The sequence below is a fragment of the Anolis carolinensis genome, chromosome 3, assembly GCF_035594765.1.
Source record: "Anolis carolinensis isolate JA03-04 chromosome 3, rAnoCar3.1.pri, whole genome shotgun sequence".
Classification (NCBI taxonomy): Eukaryota; Metazoa; Chordata; class Lepidosauria; order Squamata; family Dactyloidae; genus Anolis; species Anolis carolinensis.
Window position 1 is genome coordinate 73,940,380 of NC_085843.1, and position 17,796 is coordinate 73,958,175.

The following is a 17,796-nucleotide window of genomic DNA, read 5'->3' on the forward strand; positions in this document are numbered from 1 at the left end:
CAAACAGTATCAGTCAGTTGTATAGCTCCTATTGGAAGTGTTTTTTTAATACTTGGCATTATTAAGGAGTCAGTCCTATTGCAATTATGCTCATAAATAAATGGCTATACTCTAACTTGTATATAACAGCCTCATATACCAGTAAACACAATTCTCCCAATACATCTTTGATGTTACTGCTTTAACTTTTAACTTGTGCAGATCAAATTAGGGAAAAGATGGTTTTGGACAGTTACTTTAAGATTTTTGATGCTTGCACATGAAAATAGGGTGTCCACAAGTGGCAAATACTATGTGCTAGCAGAGTGATGCCATTGGATACAGTTCTGATGGTGCAGTCCTGCTCATGTTTACTCAGGAGTAGGCCAATTTAGAAGTAAAATGTGAGATTAATGGAAGTTACTTGTAGCCTAAAGGCTATAAAAATTACTAAATGAAGAAAAACATTTATTTAATTATTTATGAAGAATCCATGTCTGTGTTGTGCATACATTAATGTGGGCTTAGGATGAAAATAGGAAACAAGAGGTAATTATATTAGTTTTCTTCTGTGCATGCTTTTTAAAATTAGAAATGCCTCTTTTTAAAAACTATAGTGGGCCTTAAGAATCAAATCAAGCAAATGTTTTCATATTTACTACATATTATAGGCCGCTGGTATAAATCATGTACCTTCACCCACTCTAGTTGTGAGTCTCACTTTGTTTAAACCTCTTGACAGAACCTGTGTGCAAACACCTTCGCAAAGGCTTGGAACAAGGCCACCTGAAAAAAGTCTTGCAAAATGTAGACTGGGGCTCCTGCCAGGATTGCCGAATATCTGACAATGGGACACCGGAGAAATCTGAAGATGAAGCAGAAGACAAACCATCGATATGGTTATGTCTAAAATGTGGCCACAGGGTATAACTTTTCCCCTATAATAAAACGTGTTAAGATTTCAATGCAGTAGAGTCTCACTTATCCAACACTCGCTTATCCAACGTTCTGGATTATCCAACACATTTTTGTAGTCAATGTTTCCAATATATCATAATATTTGGGTGTGAAATTCGTAAATACTGTAATTACTATGTAGCATTACTGCGTATTGAACTACTTTTTCTGCCAGATTTGTTGTATAACATGATGTTTTGGTGCTTAATTTGTAAAATCATAACCTAATTTGATGTTTAATAGACTTTTCCTTAATCCCTCCTTATTATTCAACATATTCACTTATCCAACGTTCTGCTCGCCCATTTATGTTGGATAAGTGAGACTACTGTAGTACAAAAATCTTGGGAATGCTACGTTTTCAGGCTATAATCAAATATGATCAGTGATCATGTTGATTGGGGATTCTGGGAATTGTAACTCAAAAAGTAGCTTTTCCTAACTGTGATTAATGCTTAGTATTACATTTGATACTTAGTATTACATTTGATACACAGGTATTTTAATGATAATACCAACTGTCTTTTCTATTAGATGCTTGAGAGATCAAACATATACATTTAAGAGTCTTCAGATTGAGTACCTGTAGAGACCTTTTCATCTTTATCACATCTTTCTTACTGCTGATAATTAATTTTCCTGCTAACTTCAAAAATATGTATTGTTTAACTTAGGGTTATTATGAGCAGACTTGTGCTCTTAGGATGTTCTCCCTGGACAAAGCAAATTTTGTTCTAACTAGCAATCTTACAAATGGGATAGTGGTTAACTGTGGCCTAAATTGTGGTTTGTCTCAATTACAGTAGACACTTTGAATCAATTGCTGAGTAAGAAGAATTGAGGCATGGGTGCTTCATATTTCTATTGTTAATGTTACAGGGCTGTGGCAGAAATTCTCAAGAAAAACATGCTTTAAAGCATTACGAAACCCCAAGATCAGAACCTCACTGTTTAGTTCTTAATGTGGATAACTGGAGTGTGTGGTGAGTTTCTCATTTTTATAATATCAGGTATAAGTATTGCAGGCCTCCTGGATCCGCAGTTTTCAGCAACTGATTTATTCGATATCTTGAGTGTGCACATTCACCATTTAATACTATATAGATGTGATAGTGTACAATTTTGTATCCGTGGTGAGTTACAGAAATAAACCCTTGCATGGACATGTGCTACAAGGCTATTGATGTATTCTGTAATCTTTTGTCCAGTATACTTGAATTGCCATTTCTGTATACATAGATTACATATGGAGTTTGTTTTCAATGTCCTATGCACTACAAAAGCTAATGTAAAGGTTATTGTGCCATTAATTATTCTGCAGTTACTCTCAGCACAATAGAATTTAGTTGCATATGCTCAATCTCTACTGGTATAAATGCATATTTTGCTGCACATACTGGCTTGCGATATTGGCCTAGGACTTGAAATACATTAATTTTCTGTGGGTTCCATTGACTACTTTTGGGAAGGTGCTGTGGATATCTCCAGCACAATAAGGAGGCCTGTTCTTGCATATTTTGGACTTTGAAATAAAATTAACTGCCCAATATAGTTCTAATTACTGAACATTAAAAATAGATCAGGTTTAGGATAGCCTTCCTTCAAAACACATAATTTAGCAAGGAATGCCTACTGTCCATCATTTTACTCTACCAGAAAAGGCAAGTAATAGCTATCACTTTTTCATAGCTTTATCCCCTGGACATCAAACATGTTACTCTGAAAACCTGAAAGGAACCTGGAAATTCTTCAGTGTTCGGTTGCACACCAACATAAAACCTATTTCTTTATTGTATTTCTTCTGATGTGAGACTCAAAATAGTTCACAAACAATATAAGAACATTAGCTTAAAATATAGTAAAAGAACTGAAACAATGAAAATATCACAATTTTAAAATGCATATAGTAAATAATATAAAAGCATTGTAAGTATACAAAAGTTAAAACTAAAGTACCCACTACCAACATATCATTATCTCTGAAAGAAAGTTTCATTAAAAATCATATTACAATGAGTTATATATATTTATTTTAAATGTATTCCATGCCATAGTGTGATACTGCTGTGGTTTAGCTTAACAACAATGATAATTTGTGCTCTTTTTTGGTTCAAATAGGTGCTACTTGTGTGATAATGAGGTCCAGTACAGTACTTCCAGTCGGTTGGGCCAACTTGTAGATTATGTTAGAAAGCAAACTTGTACAAATGTCCAAAATAAAGGTGAGTTCCTAGGACAAGAGACTTGAATCTACTCATAGTGTGTATTAGCTATTGACTCCCTTTTGAGGAGTTGGTGAATATGCTTACAGCTTTAAATAATTACATTACTGCATTTCTGATTCTAAATACATTTCTAATTGCTAGCTTCCAAACTAATCAGAAATGCCAAATTTTATCCATAGATCATATACATAAGTAAATCCTACAGGCATTTGCATTAGTAACTAACCTCATATATGCTGAGCAAACCAGAACAGTGGGAGTCTTTCAGATAGCTTACAGAGCTAGTTGAATTGTGCCTAGAAACAGACGGTTATCAGTGGAGCTGTTCCAATAAGGACAGACCATGTAGACAGTCCCAGTTAACAATCTAGTTCAACATCTTTGGACCAGTAGATGTTTTCAAGCACTTTTCAAAGGCAGCCTCCCATAGAAGTGAGATGTAACTAAGACATGTGTCACTGTGGCCACAAGTACTGTTGATGCATTAGTTTTAATGGTGCAAATGCACCCCTGGTTACTGCCAAAACACGAACGTGTAAACTCAGGACTCAAGCTTTGTTTCATAATATTATTCCTGTCTTAAGAGGTATTTAAAATTGCTAGATCTCATGATTGGATTGCCATTGTGCTTTTATCACATCTTGAGTGTTTTATTTTAAAATTCAAAGCAGACGGTGCCATTTCAGTATCTAAAGATGAAGAAACCAAACCAGTAGAAAACAAAAAAGTAAAAGATCACAAAAATGAGGAAGAGAAGGAGAAAAAGGAGCTTTTGCTCAAAGAGAATAAGATTCATTTAAATGGTCATACAGAAGTGACAGTGAAGGGTCTCAGCAATCTTGGAAACACCTGTTTCTTTAACGCCGTTTTACAGGTAAGGGGGAAATAGCTGAGGTTACCATCTATTTTCCAGGTTTGTACTGAAAAGTCATTGGAACTGCGGTTACTTATTAGTTCTGTTTCTGACTAAATTACTGTTTTTAAGACTGTAAACTTGCTTCTAAGTACATTAAATACATTTATATACTTTCTGAATTTTTATGGTCATTAATAAAACTGGTATATGTGTTTTTTTCTTCAAGAGTTGCGGTGCATTTGGCATGTAGTAGAGAGTTCTATGTTGTAGCCTAATACCTAACTCAATCCTGATTTGTCAGATTCTCTTGAGATGGACAGTTAAAACTATATATATATATATATATATATATATATATATATATATATATATATGTAGCTGTGTGTGATAGAAGTGAATCAGGCTTGGATTGGATCAATAGATAAACATCCCCTTTCTGACTCTTTCCAAGTCACTCTTCTTGGTTCAAACATCTCATGGAGGAAACTGTGGAAGTGCAACAGGATTGGGAAATTTTGAAAATTCAGTGGCATTGTGCTCTTTTCACACAAAACTGATCAATATTGGCTCATTTTCCCTTACAGAACCTGTCACAGACCCCAGTTCTAAGAGAACTCTTGAAAGAGGTTAAAATGGCTGATTATACAATTACAATTGAACCTCCAGAATTTTCAATAACAGTATGTACACTGCTATTTTGTGATGCATTAAAATAATTAAAAGGTGAATTTAAGTACTTTTCCTTTCCAGTTCAAATTATAACTTTGCAGATTCTGTGATGGGTCTCTAGATTTAAAAGTGGGCAGAGCAATAACACCATGGTCCTGCTTTAGAATTGCATGAAGAATGCACACAAGGCTAAGGAATTCTCTCATTTTCTTGTGTGGCCACAAGGAGATCAGGAACCTTTTGGATCTATTTTTAATGAATCGTATTTTTATGTTATAGCTGCGTTCAGAGAAATCATGGTACCTTTTGAATATGAGAGGAGGCAGTGAAGATGAGGAGTCCAGGAGCTTGAACTTCCCCTCTGAGCATTTTGATTGTAATTTGAACATGAAAGGCTGTCTGGGGCTTGGATTTCCTTATGAGACACACATTCCCCCTCTAGCACTCCTGATGTTCTTTTCTGAGCCAAACTGGCAAATTCCCACGGTATTTCGTTTTCAGTTCAGTCCTTCTGCTACTATCCCCTGCCTTGGCTCTTAATCCTTTCGTCATAGCTTCCTAATTTTTGGTGGGGATGAGTGGTCTGTGCTGTAGAGAGGAAACAGAATTTCTTCTGGGAAAATGTATTTTCTAGTGAACACAACAATAGATGCAATTAATCAAATATACAAATTAACAAAATGACTTTGCTTAAGGGAGTGAAGTTATCTGTGTCTCTGTTCGTATTATTAAAATATTTAATGTTGGCACTTTCTTTGTGTGTTGTTAAGGAACCTGTGGTAATTACACTTGATCAACCAAGACCTCTTACTTTAGCAATGTGCGATTTTCTGACAGACATGCAAGAGACAAAAAAGGGAACCGTGACTCCTAAAGAGCTCTTCTCCCAGGTCTGTAAAAAGTGAGTACCTCCCCTGTAAAGTATCTTCCTATAGTATTGAAAAGCTGACTTAGTACATGTTTTGGTTGCTTTATACCAGTGGTTCCCAACCTGTGGTCCGTGGACCACCATTGTTCCGCAAGAACTAAAATATGGTCTGCGGCCTCTCTGATACTACTATGGATAATAACGCAACCCAGTTTAAAAAATGTTTTCTTGGTGGCTTCATTTTCAGGCCTGTTCCTGGGGTTATTTGGGGTGCTGATTCTGAAAATTGCATTGGATGGACCACACCAGCTCTAGATTATTAAATATGGTTTTCTGTGGGCAATTAGATGGCGAGTACTGGATGGTATATCTTCCTTATCAGAAGCTAGAGTTGGTGTGGTCTATCCAATGCAATTTTCAGAATCAGCAGCCCAAACAACCAAACCGAATCTAAAGTTAACCCAAAAACTGATTTGTAATCCTTTTGCTACTAATGTTGGAGAGTGGTCCCTCGTCAAGTAGTCCCTTGTCAAGTGGTCTCTGGACAAAAAAAGGTTGGGAACCACTGATTTATACTGAATTAGAATTGATCTTAATATTAAAAACTTACTTAATTGCTATTCTGTTGTGAACATTAATGGAACTAAATCCAAAACTGCACTGAATCTTTAGACTTTTCTTCCTTTTCCCTAGTTGTGCAGCTCTCTTTGCTTTGGAAACCCTCTCCAACTTTCCAGAACTGTATCTGTGGGTTTACAGGAGGTGCAGTGAAAAGCAGGGACTGGCATTCACTTTATTTATTTATTTATTTATTTATTTATTTATTTATTTGCCGCTCTTCTCTTCCAGGGGGATTCAGAGCGGTCTTACACAATGGCAGAATTAAATGCCACATATAATACAACATGTAGTAAAAACTAAACATAAAACACAAATAAAAGCCAGTATCCAAATCAAATTAAAACCATGTGACTATTACAACAGGGAAAGTTTCAAGCCAAAGTCAGAGCCAATCTGTGTTCGGCTTAATAATAATAATACTTAATGTCAGTGGATGTCAGATCTCTGCTAGGAGAAGTCCATTGCTGGATCTGGCTCTCTGACAATTCAGGCATCAGAGGATTCTAGAATTTGGAGCCTGAGATCCTGTACAAACTTAATAGGGAGTATGTGGTATTTTAAAACAAATTTACATACATTGATGCTGTAAAACTCTAAAAGAAACCACCTTCTGCTCTTTTTCATTACATACCAAAATATTATGGGAACTGTCAAATGAAACAAGTACCTTCAATATTTCCAGAATGTTGTTTACAATTTCTTGGGACCATAACGTAAAACATAAAATGGACATTTCAAAGTGGTGTCAGAATTCATTCCTCATTCTCAATCTATTTTGCTCTGTGTTTCAACTGTTCCTCCACAAATTATGTATTCTACACACTTTAAGCTGTGTCAATTTATTTTTCATTCATACGTAGAGCCATACGGTTTAAAGGGTATCAGCAACAGGACAGCCAGGAGCTGCTTCGTTACTTACTGGATGGAATGCGGACAGAAGAAGTTCAAGTAGGTATCTGATCAGGACTGATATGATGGCTGCTGAAATTTCAGTTCCTCTTTTGTCAACTATCAGCATTGAGGAGAGTGAGTTCATTGATAAGTTAATATTACAAAATGTAGTTGTGACTTCTCATGGAAGCAGTGGAGGAGAATTAGCATGCATTCCTATATACCCCTACAAGAAAGTAAATAATGCTTAATACATGCTTAAGTCTGAATTATTAACCAATTTAGAATTGGGGTATGATTCCTATTTAATAATTTTGTTGAACTTCAACATGCTGCATGCAAAGTAGGCTGCCACAGCATCAGAAATTTATGAATTGTCTAATTCAATTGTGGAAGGAACAGTACATCATCTTTAACATTTTCAAAAGGCAAGTGTTCTGTAACAAAATAGGAAAACTATCATCTTAAAGGATTTCAAAAGGCAATGTTTCACAGCAAACTAGATTTTTTTTACAGATGCAAGAATGTAACCAAACTAATATTATTACCCTTGATTTCATTGGAATACAAGCACAGTCATTTTGGATCGCGCGCGCGCACACACACACACACACACACACATAGAAATGAGATGCACTGTACCAAGTTTATATTCATGGGTTTCAATTAGTAGCTTTCCTTCCCAGCATAGGCATCCATCTGGAATAGGGAGGGATATCATTCTTAGTTTTTTTTTTCCCCTAACCTCCTGCATCCTCTGCTTAGAAGGATTGAGAAACTTCTTGAATCTGCAGGGAAGTGATCCTGGGCTTCAGTGGCCATTGAAATTGTAAAAAAAAAAACCTCCTTTTTGTTGTGTCCATGGAAGCCTCGGTTGAATTGAAGATACAGTTCTTTCAAATGGCGGGGAGATCATTTACATTTAAGACAGGAACAGGAACAATGTATTCATTGATAAAATCCTTTGTGTTTTAAGGTTATTATGGTGGTAGAACAAAAAAGCATGACTACTTACTTTTGCAAAACATAATTCTATTATCTAGCGAATCTGTGCCGGAATCTTTAAGGCACTGAATAATTCAGCTGACAAAGAAAATGAAGAGCTAAAAAAGAAGATCAAAGGTAACTGTTGCTATATGTTGACCATTTTTTGGATTATGTCATGGATCTAAATACTTCATGAGAAATGTTTGCACATTTCCCACAAAACCCATTCTATGTGGCCAAGGTTCTCTCAGGAAGAATATGTGACTGAGTGAAGGGATCAATTATTCTGTTTATTTTCCCATCCCATGTAAGCGTGGAATCATTTCTTTGGTATAACTAACACAGCTTAATAGATTTGAAAGAAAGGAACAGGCAATATCCTAAATGTTCGCCATGTTTCTTTGAGTCTATTTGGGAGCTTCATTAATCACATCTCTTCTAATAAGGAGCTAAGTGGTGTCTTCATTCTGTTCTCTTACATAGAATATGCTGCCTCTTTTCTAATTTGGTAGTTAGGCTCACGTGTAACAACACAAGTGTGATTTGTTGAATTTTGACTTGTATCTGAACTCATCTCTGCAAACTAAATGTTACTAATACCCAGTCACAACCAACAGTATAACCCATGGCTTATTGTTGGCTTATGAACTCTAGGTTGTAAGCTAGAATTGCACCACAGTGCCCCTCCAAATATTGCTGGACTTCAGCTTGAATCAATTCTAGTCAATATGGCTAATGGTAGGGATTGTGGGACTTGCAGTGAATCAATATTTAGAGCCACAGTTACGCCCACCCCTGCATTTTAAAACCTGACTTTTGATTTGTCTTAGCTGTGGTTTGTACCTGGGTTGTTTTCCCAACAATTTCCCTGAAACAAACACTGACAAAATGGAGAAAAAACAAGATAAAAATGGGAAAAAATAAATTGTGATTTGTTTGGCCATTTGCAGGTCAATTCACAACTAAAACAAAACATAATCAGAATTTAGTATAACATGTAAATATAACTACTTCAGCATTATAATAAAACAACTGCAATTTTTAAGATTAAAATGTTTGATTGCTTTATTAATATATTATCTGACATTTCAGAATATGAAAAGAGGAAGATAACACAGACCTTTGTGGATCGCATTTTTGGAGGCGAGCTAACAAGCACAATTATGTGTGAGGAATGCCAAACTGTGAGTGTCTCTGATTTTTGTTATAGTCCAAAATAGGAGTGCAAATTGTGCAACCCTACAGAAGTTATGCATTTTATTTCTTGGCATTCCTCACTATTGGTTGTATTGACCTATACCTTGTAAATTATAGAGTTCAATAATGTTTAGGGTCATCTCCCACCTTAGTCCATAAAAGTATGTTTGGTAGCCAGTGGAGTAACACAGAGTCTTCGCTCAAATGATACTCTTTCTGGTTTGGAAATGGGGAATGAATAAAGACTGTAAATTCACAAAGAAACATGAAAAAGATCTGAATGTGCTCTCAATTTACAAAGCAAAATTTCCTGCTCTTTAGAAATGTGTGTACAATGGAATAAAATGACAGCTTCTTGACAGAGGGATATTTGGAACTAATTTATTTTCAGTAGTTTCTGGGTTTTTTTTTTTAACATTCAGCTAAAAGACCCAAAACAGACCAGTCACTACTGGTAGTTTGCTTAACTATATTCTCTCATATTAAGCTAATTATTCTTAAATGCTTGATTTTAGCTTTCCCAAAGACATTGGAGTTTGGGTCCCCCCCCCCCCCCCAGGAGCTGCAAACAAGGGTGGTTTTACAGTACATCTAAGCTTATGTAGTCTGATTCCAATGTATAAAATCCCTTAATATTCTTTTGGCTCTAATAATAGGCTAACATCTTTATTTCAGGTTTCATTAGTGCATGAGTCATTCCTTGATCTTTCACTCCCAGTTTTAAATGATCAGGTAAGCATGAAGATATGTGCTTTGTTTTTAGATTGTACATCTGGGTTATGTTGTTAGGATTCTAAAATTAACAAAAATAGAGGAAGAAGAGTGCAAAAAATATAGAATTTGTTAGTATGTTGTGAGGAAAGGTATAAAGACACCTATAATTTCTTCATATCTGAAAATTTATCTAGCCAAAAGAAATCACTCCTGGATTGTGAAAAGTTTTAAAGGAAGTTAAAGAAAGAAGCAAAAGTAACCTCTTTCAGTCCCTATATTGATATGAAGGTGGGATTAATATATGTAAAAAAAAACTAAAAGTGAGAAATGTACAAAACAGGTACACTGGTTATTCTTTACACATTGAGGGTGCCTGCTCCCAAGTCTACCATATATGAGGGTCAAAGACAGTGGGATGAACCAATTACAGTTAAGCGTAACAGCACACAAAAATACATTTTTGTGAAATTGTGAAAAGAAATTATATCAGGACTTGTAACAAAGCTAAGAAAACAGTCCACATTCCCTTTCCAGGTAAATGATTGTAAACAACAACGATTTCTCTTCTTGAGAAGAAGAGGGGGTCTCCTTTTCCTTTTATTAGGAATGTCTGAATTGAACTGTACTCTTATATTACCACACATACCTGTCTAAACTGCTAATGTTTTTATTTCTAAGGGTGCTAAGAAAAAAACAGTTGAGAAAAGAGTTAAAAAGTTACAGGAAAATGAGATGGAAGATGATGCAGACAACATTGAAAATGACTCTTATTTGAAGGATCGAGAGGAGACTCCTGGGACAAGCAAGCATCTTCAGAAAAAGGCAAAGAAAATTGCCAAAAAGCAAGCAAAGGTTAGTAATGAAGTGAGCAGAAATGTATAAACAAGTGGTGGGTGTGTAACAGTCGGAAGCTAGAGGGGTTTCTCTCTCCTGCAGATCTTGAAGCACTGTATCTCACTGCTCCACCCCCCTGTGCAAAGCACGCACATATGTATATGTATATATTTGCTCACAAATATCCCTTGGGCATTTTCAAAGGCTGTTGGAATGGAGAAGACCAAACTTTCTTTTTCGGTTCTACAGTGCTCCAGAGGCCACAAAACAAGATTCATGGTGTCTCACATTGTTCCACTCCTGGTTTAGAATTGTGTAAATGGGCTTAGAGCTCATGTCCTCTCTCTCCCCTTGGATGCTAAATATTTTGAATAAATTTCTAAGTTTGTGATAAGCCATAAGCCTATGCCTAATACTGTGACTGTTGTTCTCGTGTACCCCCTTTGCCTTGCAGCCATCTGCATCACTATAAGTTCTTTAGAGCAGTGGTTCTTGACCGGTGGGTCCCCTGATATTTTGGTCTTCAACTTCCAGAAGCCTAACAGCTGATAAACTGGCTGGGATTTCTGTGAGTTATAGGCCAAAAGACCTGGGGACCCACAGGCTGAGAACCACTGCTTTAGAGAGTTTCCTATCAGATTTGAGTGGACAGAGGTGAAACTGCAATACCCCTTTTGTGCTCTATTGAATCCTGTCCGTAGTTCATAGTTGCAACTAGTTTATAGTTGCATAATTTTGCAGCACTCTTTGCTCAAACTGTTATGTGCCATTAAAATGGATTTGATTATAGTTTGTTCACTTGCATTTTAGTAAAAGAATAGTTTTAGAATACCATAGTTGGCTCCATTAACAAGCATTTATTTATTTTTTTACTCACTAGACTCAAAGCAACAATGTTAAAAGATAAAAGTAAAATAAAAAATGTACAATTTAAAACCAAAAACAAATAAACATTGAAATAGAATTAAAAATTGGAGTTTAACAAATAGTTAAAGCCATTAAATCATTAAAATAAATTAAAATATTTAGTGCCACAGTGTTTTAAGAAACTGTTTTAAGAAACAATAGATTCCAGTATATTGGGAATGGGGAGTGAAAACTCAAGGCTAACCATGAGTTAATCACAGTAACAGCAAACTATGGTTTGACCTGTATGTAGTCATATCGCTTGCATAACTAGTAAGACTGTTCCTACACTATTAAATTAAAATGCTTTGTTTTTAACAACTATATGGTGTAAAAAGCCATGTCTTTTATGTATGGCTATCTGGCACAAGTTCATTTAAATTTTCCTTGCGTGTCCATTCTTAATGTGTGGTGTACTTCACTTCGCAGAACCATCGTCGTCAGCAAAAATTTCAAGAAAAGGTGATCCCACTAACAGACAGCTGTGCCACTGAAAAAAATGAAACTGACCATATTAGTAGCAATGGAATAGAAAAGGCTGAGATTAACTCTGAGGTGGCTTCTCTGAAGCAAGAAGAAAAGTCATTGAATTCATATGAACAGTCTTGTGTGGATCAAAGAGACAATATAAACGGGCATGATATAACTGATACCCATAATAATAATGTAAATGCAGAGGATTCTGGCCAACTGGAAAATAACGAAGTTGGTACGGGCATTCCCTCAGAAGGCTTAGTTTCTGTTGTAGAGTGTGTCAATAAATTTGACAATCTGTCTCTCGAAGAAGATAGTACACTGCCAGTAGAGGATGAAGATGATGATGAGGATGAGGATTGTGCTGCCAATGGCTTTCACAAATTGTCCTTGGATGAAGAACCTGAAGATGATACAGACAGCTTCAGTGAACTTCATAATTCAAAATTGTACCAAGTAGTGAATGAGGACCCGGAAACCGCATTTTGCACTCTTGCAAACAGGGAAGAAATAAATACAGAAGAAAGTTCAGTCCTTCATTGTTTATATCAGTTCACTCATAATGAGAAACTTTGTGAGAACAATAAGCTGCTCTGTGACGTTTGCACACACAAACAACTTTGTGGACCAAAGACTACTGGAAAAAGTAAGGCCAATTGTTTCCTTCTAAGAGCAATCTTATTTTCCCATTAGCAGGACAGCCTGATATATATGTAGAACATCACAGAACACTTATTTTAGTAGTGTATGGAAGGAAGTTTGTGGTTTGTTTGTATGAAAATATGAGGTCATTTTCATGCAGCCTTGGCATAAGTTAGTCTAGAGCAGGGGTCCTCAAACTTTTTAAGCCGAGGGTCGGTCCACAATCCTTCAGACTGTTGAGGGGCTGGATTATCATTTGAAAAAAAATACAAACAAATTCCAATGCACACTGCATATGTCTTATTTGTAGTGCAAAACAACAACAACAACAACAATAAAATAACAATACAATATTTAAAAATAAAAACAATTTTAACCAACATACATTTATCAGGATTTCAATGGGAAGTGTGGTCCTGCTTCTGGCCAATGAGATAGTCAAGTTAATTAGGGTTGTTGTTGTTGTTGTTGTTGTTGTTGTTGTGTGCCTTCAAGTCATTTCAGACTTTGGGTGAGCCTAAGTCTAAAATTTATTTATTATTTATTTACTGCATTTATTTACTACATTTGTATCACACCCTTCTCACCCCAAAGGGGACTCAGAGTGGGTTACAAATTATATGTACATACAATATATTATATTATTAGCATAGCACAATATTAGCATTATATATTACTATATTGAACTATACCACTATACTGTAATATTATTAGTAATATTATATGTAATATAGAATATATAATTAATATTATTATATGGTATTATTATTAGGTTATATTGCATTACATTATAATATTATTATCAATATTATATGTATATACAATATATTATATTATAAAACTGAGGGCGGGGGCCAGGTAAATGACCTTGGAGGGCCGCATCCGGCCCCCGGGCCTTAGTTTGGGGACCCCTGGTCTAGAGCATCGTTGCTAGTTTTCAAGTGATTGTGATTTAGTTGAAGGTGTAATTTAGTCAGAGCTGAAGGAGAATAGCAATTTTAACAAATCAATACATGCTTTTGTTTTTGTTTTTCTATATACCATTTGTTTAGACAAACTATCAGATGGGAGTAGGACAGTCTCAACCTTTAGTCCCTCTGGGTGTTTAGGATTTCAACTCACTGAATCCTTGACCATTGATCACTGACTAGGGCTTCAGGGAGTTGCAGGGTGAAACATCAGGAGATCAACTAGAGTAGGGTATGGAATAATAAACATTGCTTCCCCATATGGCTTAGTTTCCAGGTAGTGACAGCTGCTCAGAAGCTACATAATATTAAATCCTGGCTGTAATGCCATTGCTGGCCATTTCTTCTAGGCATTTCTTTATACACCCCCCCATGGTAAAACAATGATGATGCTTGGTATGTTACTGAAGACTAGGTAGTGCTCTAGTAGATTTCACAATGAAAAATATACATTTAAATACTGGATGGTAGTCAGCAGTAGTTTTGTAATAGCAAGTAGAACTCCAAGTGTATGTTTTCATCATAGAGAAGCAAACACACAATGGTTCAAGTGTTGCACATGAGCTTGTATTTATCTCAAAGTATGCTTCATAGAACTGGATACTTCGCTCTAACTGAGAAGTATTGGAAGCATTCTGTTCCTGTACTTCTATCTTAGACTCAGGTGAAGAATGTAATCTCAGAAGTCAGTTCTCAGGACAGTGAAAGAAAATACAGAACTGGTTCTTGTGTTCAGAGACACTGCTTGTCAATTATCATAAATTCAGAATAGCTTAGTGATGCTTTCAATTCAATTGAAACAAATTCAATTTATTTGATTTCCTTGGGAGTATTGTGGATAAATCAACCTTACATTAGGGGATTGTTGTTTATTCGTTCAGTCGCTTCCAACTCTTTGTGACCTCATGGACCAGCCCACGGCAAAGCTTCCTGTCGGCCGTCACCACCCCCAGTTCCTTCAAGTATGGACTGATAGGATCTTCTTGCGGTCCAAGGCACTCTCAGAATTTTCCTCTAACACCACAGTTCAAAAGCATTAGGGGATAGGCAACACAATGTCTTTCAGATATTTTTGACTTATAATTCCTATCGATTTACATGTTCCTTACTATTTATGGGAGTAGTAGTCCAAAGCGTCTGAAAGACACCTCCCTCTCCTCTTTTAATGTAGAAACCAGGGGAATTGATTCTTCATGTAAATGGATTGTTCCTAGTTCTGTTAACACTTATATGCAAAATTAAGAAGAATCTAATAACACACAGCAATCTTCTTTTTTGTGTCTCTTGATCATAGCAATAAGTATGGGAAATAGTATAGACATCATTTAAACAATTATGTCAACAGTTTTTTTTCTTTTTTCCAGATGTCAAGAAACCTGTATACACTAATGCCAAAAAACAAATGTTAATTTCTCTTGCTCCTCCAATTTTAACTCTTCATTTAAAAAGATTTCAACAGGTATTGTTAACCTCATACTACTGCTACTGCTGTTACTATTGTTGCTGTACTAAGATGACACTTTGTATAACCTTTACCTCATCCCGCATACAGAGAATAACATGCCTGAAACTTAATTAAATACTTGAGATTATCCCCATCTCAGCTCAGGGGCAACTAACAAAGGTGCAGTGTGTGTAGAATAGGTGAGGCTTTGGCAAGTTGGCTGTTTCATTCACATCACTTACTATCTACTCGCTGATAGAATTGTAGTGCTGTGTCTGCACTATTGGCAGTATTGGTTAACATCTATTTAGAAAAATGTCACAAATTGAGCTGTACTGGCTTAATACATTTAAATTTGAATTATAGAAACAATATTTCAAATGTATTGCTGATTATTCTGTCATTGTATGCATTTTATTTCTACCTCTCTTTCTGTGGTTCTTTCCTAGACTGGATATAATCTCCAAAAAGTGAACAAACATATAAAATTTCCCGAAGTCATAGATTTGGCTCCTTTCTGCTCAATTAAGTGCAAGGTAAAGAAGAAAGTTCATTTAATTTCCTTTATTTCTCAATAACCCACTTTTTCTCAGTAGAAGAAGGGGTTTTAAAAAGAATTACTCTAAGTGTTAGAAGTATAACTTATATACATAGTGTAGGCACACAAATCATGGAGCTGGAGTTTGATTGTGGGCTTTGTGCCATTTAATTTCTTCATATATCTGGTGACTTGCCTTCAATTTCTCTAAATTATTATTTCTCTCTATGTATTGTACTCTTCAGGCCTAGCGAGCATTTCTGTATCGTGTTTTCTTTTCACTTGTCCTAAGCATAATAGGGAGATTAAAAGCTGTTATAATGGCGTCCTTGGTTGTACTATTTTTGAATCTCGGGAAATTCAGGGTCATAGTTTACCGACCATGAATTATTTGATGTGTTTAATGAAGTTCTGCCTTGGTGCAGTTTATTTGCAAAGTTTTAAGCAAAAACTAGGGATCTTAATATTTTTAAATTCTTCTACAGGAAACATCGCTACTGATACCTTTTAGTCTAGATCAAGTGACAGCAGAAAATTATTATAGTTTCTTTCCATATACATACAATGTTAACTTTTTGGCTAATAAATCAAAAATGAAATCAAGCTGCTTGAAATGCTCTTGGGGTTTACTGTTTTTACAGAATGTTGCAGAAGGGAGTTCAAGAGTCCTGTATTCTTTATATGGAATTGTTGAACACAGTGGTACAATGAGATCTGGCCACTACACTGCATATGTGAAGACGAGAGCTACTACCAACCAACTTTCTGATCTTGTCCTCCATGGCAGGATTCAGCATAGTAAGTAGAACAATATAAAACTAATTTGCTGACTAATGGCCAGAATGTAATAACAGCGAAATTATTCACCTTTCCCCCGTTCAGCAGATGCAGAGACTGAATCATCCAAAGGACAATGGTTTCATATCAGTGACACCCGAGTGCAAGCAGTTCCTGTATCCAAAGTACTGAATGCACAAGCATATCTCCTGTTCTATGAACGACTACTATAAATTACCAAAGGAGTCCTGCTCTACAGCGGATCGATCAGAACACAAGTTGGTTTCAAAAATATATATATTGAATATATCCAACCTACTTTAATGTGTATTTTGAACATATTTTTTGTTTTAAATAAAAAATACATCCTTAAAACTCACTCATGGTAGCTAACATGAATTTTCTATATAACTCTATGATACAATTTTTGTTTTGGGTTATAAATGTCATTTCCTAATTGGTTCTAACATAAAAGCATGGAAAACCTTTATTAAACTGCAAAAACTTTGTTTTTGTGGGACATCTTGTAGCACATTTTGCTAGTTTTTCAATGATCTCAGTCTTAACCAATTCAACAGTTTGTGGCAGCCACAAAAATAAAATTTCTGGAGTACTGTATAACTACTACTTTCAAAGTAAGTACTGTACTGCACAATTAAACAGGAAATAGCTTTCAAACCAGGAACTGATTTTTTTTTTCAAATTGTGTTAGTGTCCTTTTATGTAGCACATAGGTTTCCTTGCCATTTAATTTAGAACTTTTCCTTCTTTTAGAAACATTTCTAGCTTTAGATAATTAAATAGTAGGAAGCATACAGGAGCCCATAGTATAATGGATAGAGGGTTGAACTAGCACTTCTGGACCCTAGGTTTAAATTGCAATTTAGCCTTAGAAACTCACCGGATGCTCCAAATTGGAATGGATTTAAAAGGCATGTAACAAGAAAGCCTATATTAATGGCTTAGAGTATCCTAAAGTACCATGAGTCAAAAGTACTTTTATAAATTCTGCTGGATCCTAACTTTAAATTGCAAAAAAAAAAAAAAAAAAAAACCTCACTCCTTTTAGGGATTAGACGGCTGCATCTAATCCCCGACACTGTACAAGGTTGTACTCTGGAATGACTATCACACTAAAACCTCACTAACGTAAATTCGCCTGTCTTCCTCTGGCAAAATCTCTACTGTTGACAGCACCAAAGGAAGGTGTGCTTGCTAGCAGGAGCAGTAGGCCTTTTCACATACATGT

At 35.7% G+C, this 17,796-nt stretch overlaps 1 protein-coding gene across 2 annotated transcripts in view; it reads left to right on the plus strand.

The window, feature by feature from the left end:
• The window catches only part of usp16 (ubiquitin specific peptidase 16), a 21,153-nt gene extending 4,227 nt beyond the window's left edge, over positions 1 to 16,926 (plus strand). The window contains exons 3-18 of one of the 2 annotated variants that reach the window (XM_008107626.3): positions 722 to 903; positions 1,816 to 1,919; positions 3,055 to 3,158; positions 3,830 to 4,035; positions 4,602 to 4,697; positions 5,457 to 5,587; positions 7,036 to 7,123; positions 8,110 to 8,188; positions 9,146 to 9,237; positions 9,926 to 9,982; positions 10,643 to 10,816; positions 12,134 to 12,824; positions 15,153 to 15,247; positions 15,682 to 15,768; positions 16,412 to 16,568; positions 16,653 to 16,926. In XM_008107626.3, coding sequence (XP_008105833.1) covers positions 722 to 903; positions 1,816 to 1,919; positions 3,055 to 3,158; positions 3,830 to 4,035; positions 4,602 to 4,697; positions 5,457 to 5,587; positions 7,036 to 7,123; positions 8,110 to 8,188; positions 9,146 to 9,237; positions 9,926 to 9,982; positions 10,643 to 10,816; positions 12,134 to 12,824; positions 15,153 to 15,247; positions 15,682 to 15,768; positions 16,412 to 16,568; positions 16,653 to 16,780 — 2,471 coding nt within the window. In that variant the 3' untranslated portion in view covers positions 16,781 to 16,926. The remainder of the gene's footprint in view (positions 1 to 721; positions 904 to 1,815; positions 1,920 to 3,054; positions 3,159 to 3,829; positions 4,036 to 4,601; positions 4,698 to 5,456; positions 5,588 to 7,035; positions 7,124 to 8,109; positions 8,189 to 9,145; positions 9,238 to 9,925; positions 9,983 to 10,642; positions 10,817 to 12,133; positions 12,825 to 15,152; positions 15,248 to 15,681; positions 15,769 to 16,411; positions 16,569 to 16,652) is intronic. The other variant, XM_016992505.2, reaches the window with a different exon arrangement.
• Positions 16,927 to 17,796: the final 870 nt, after the last annotated feature.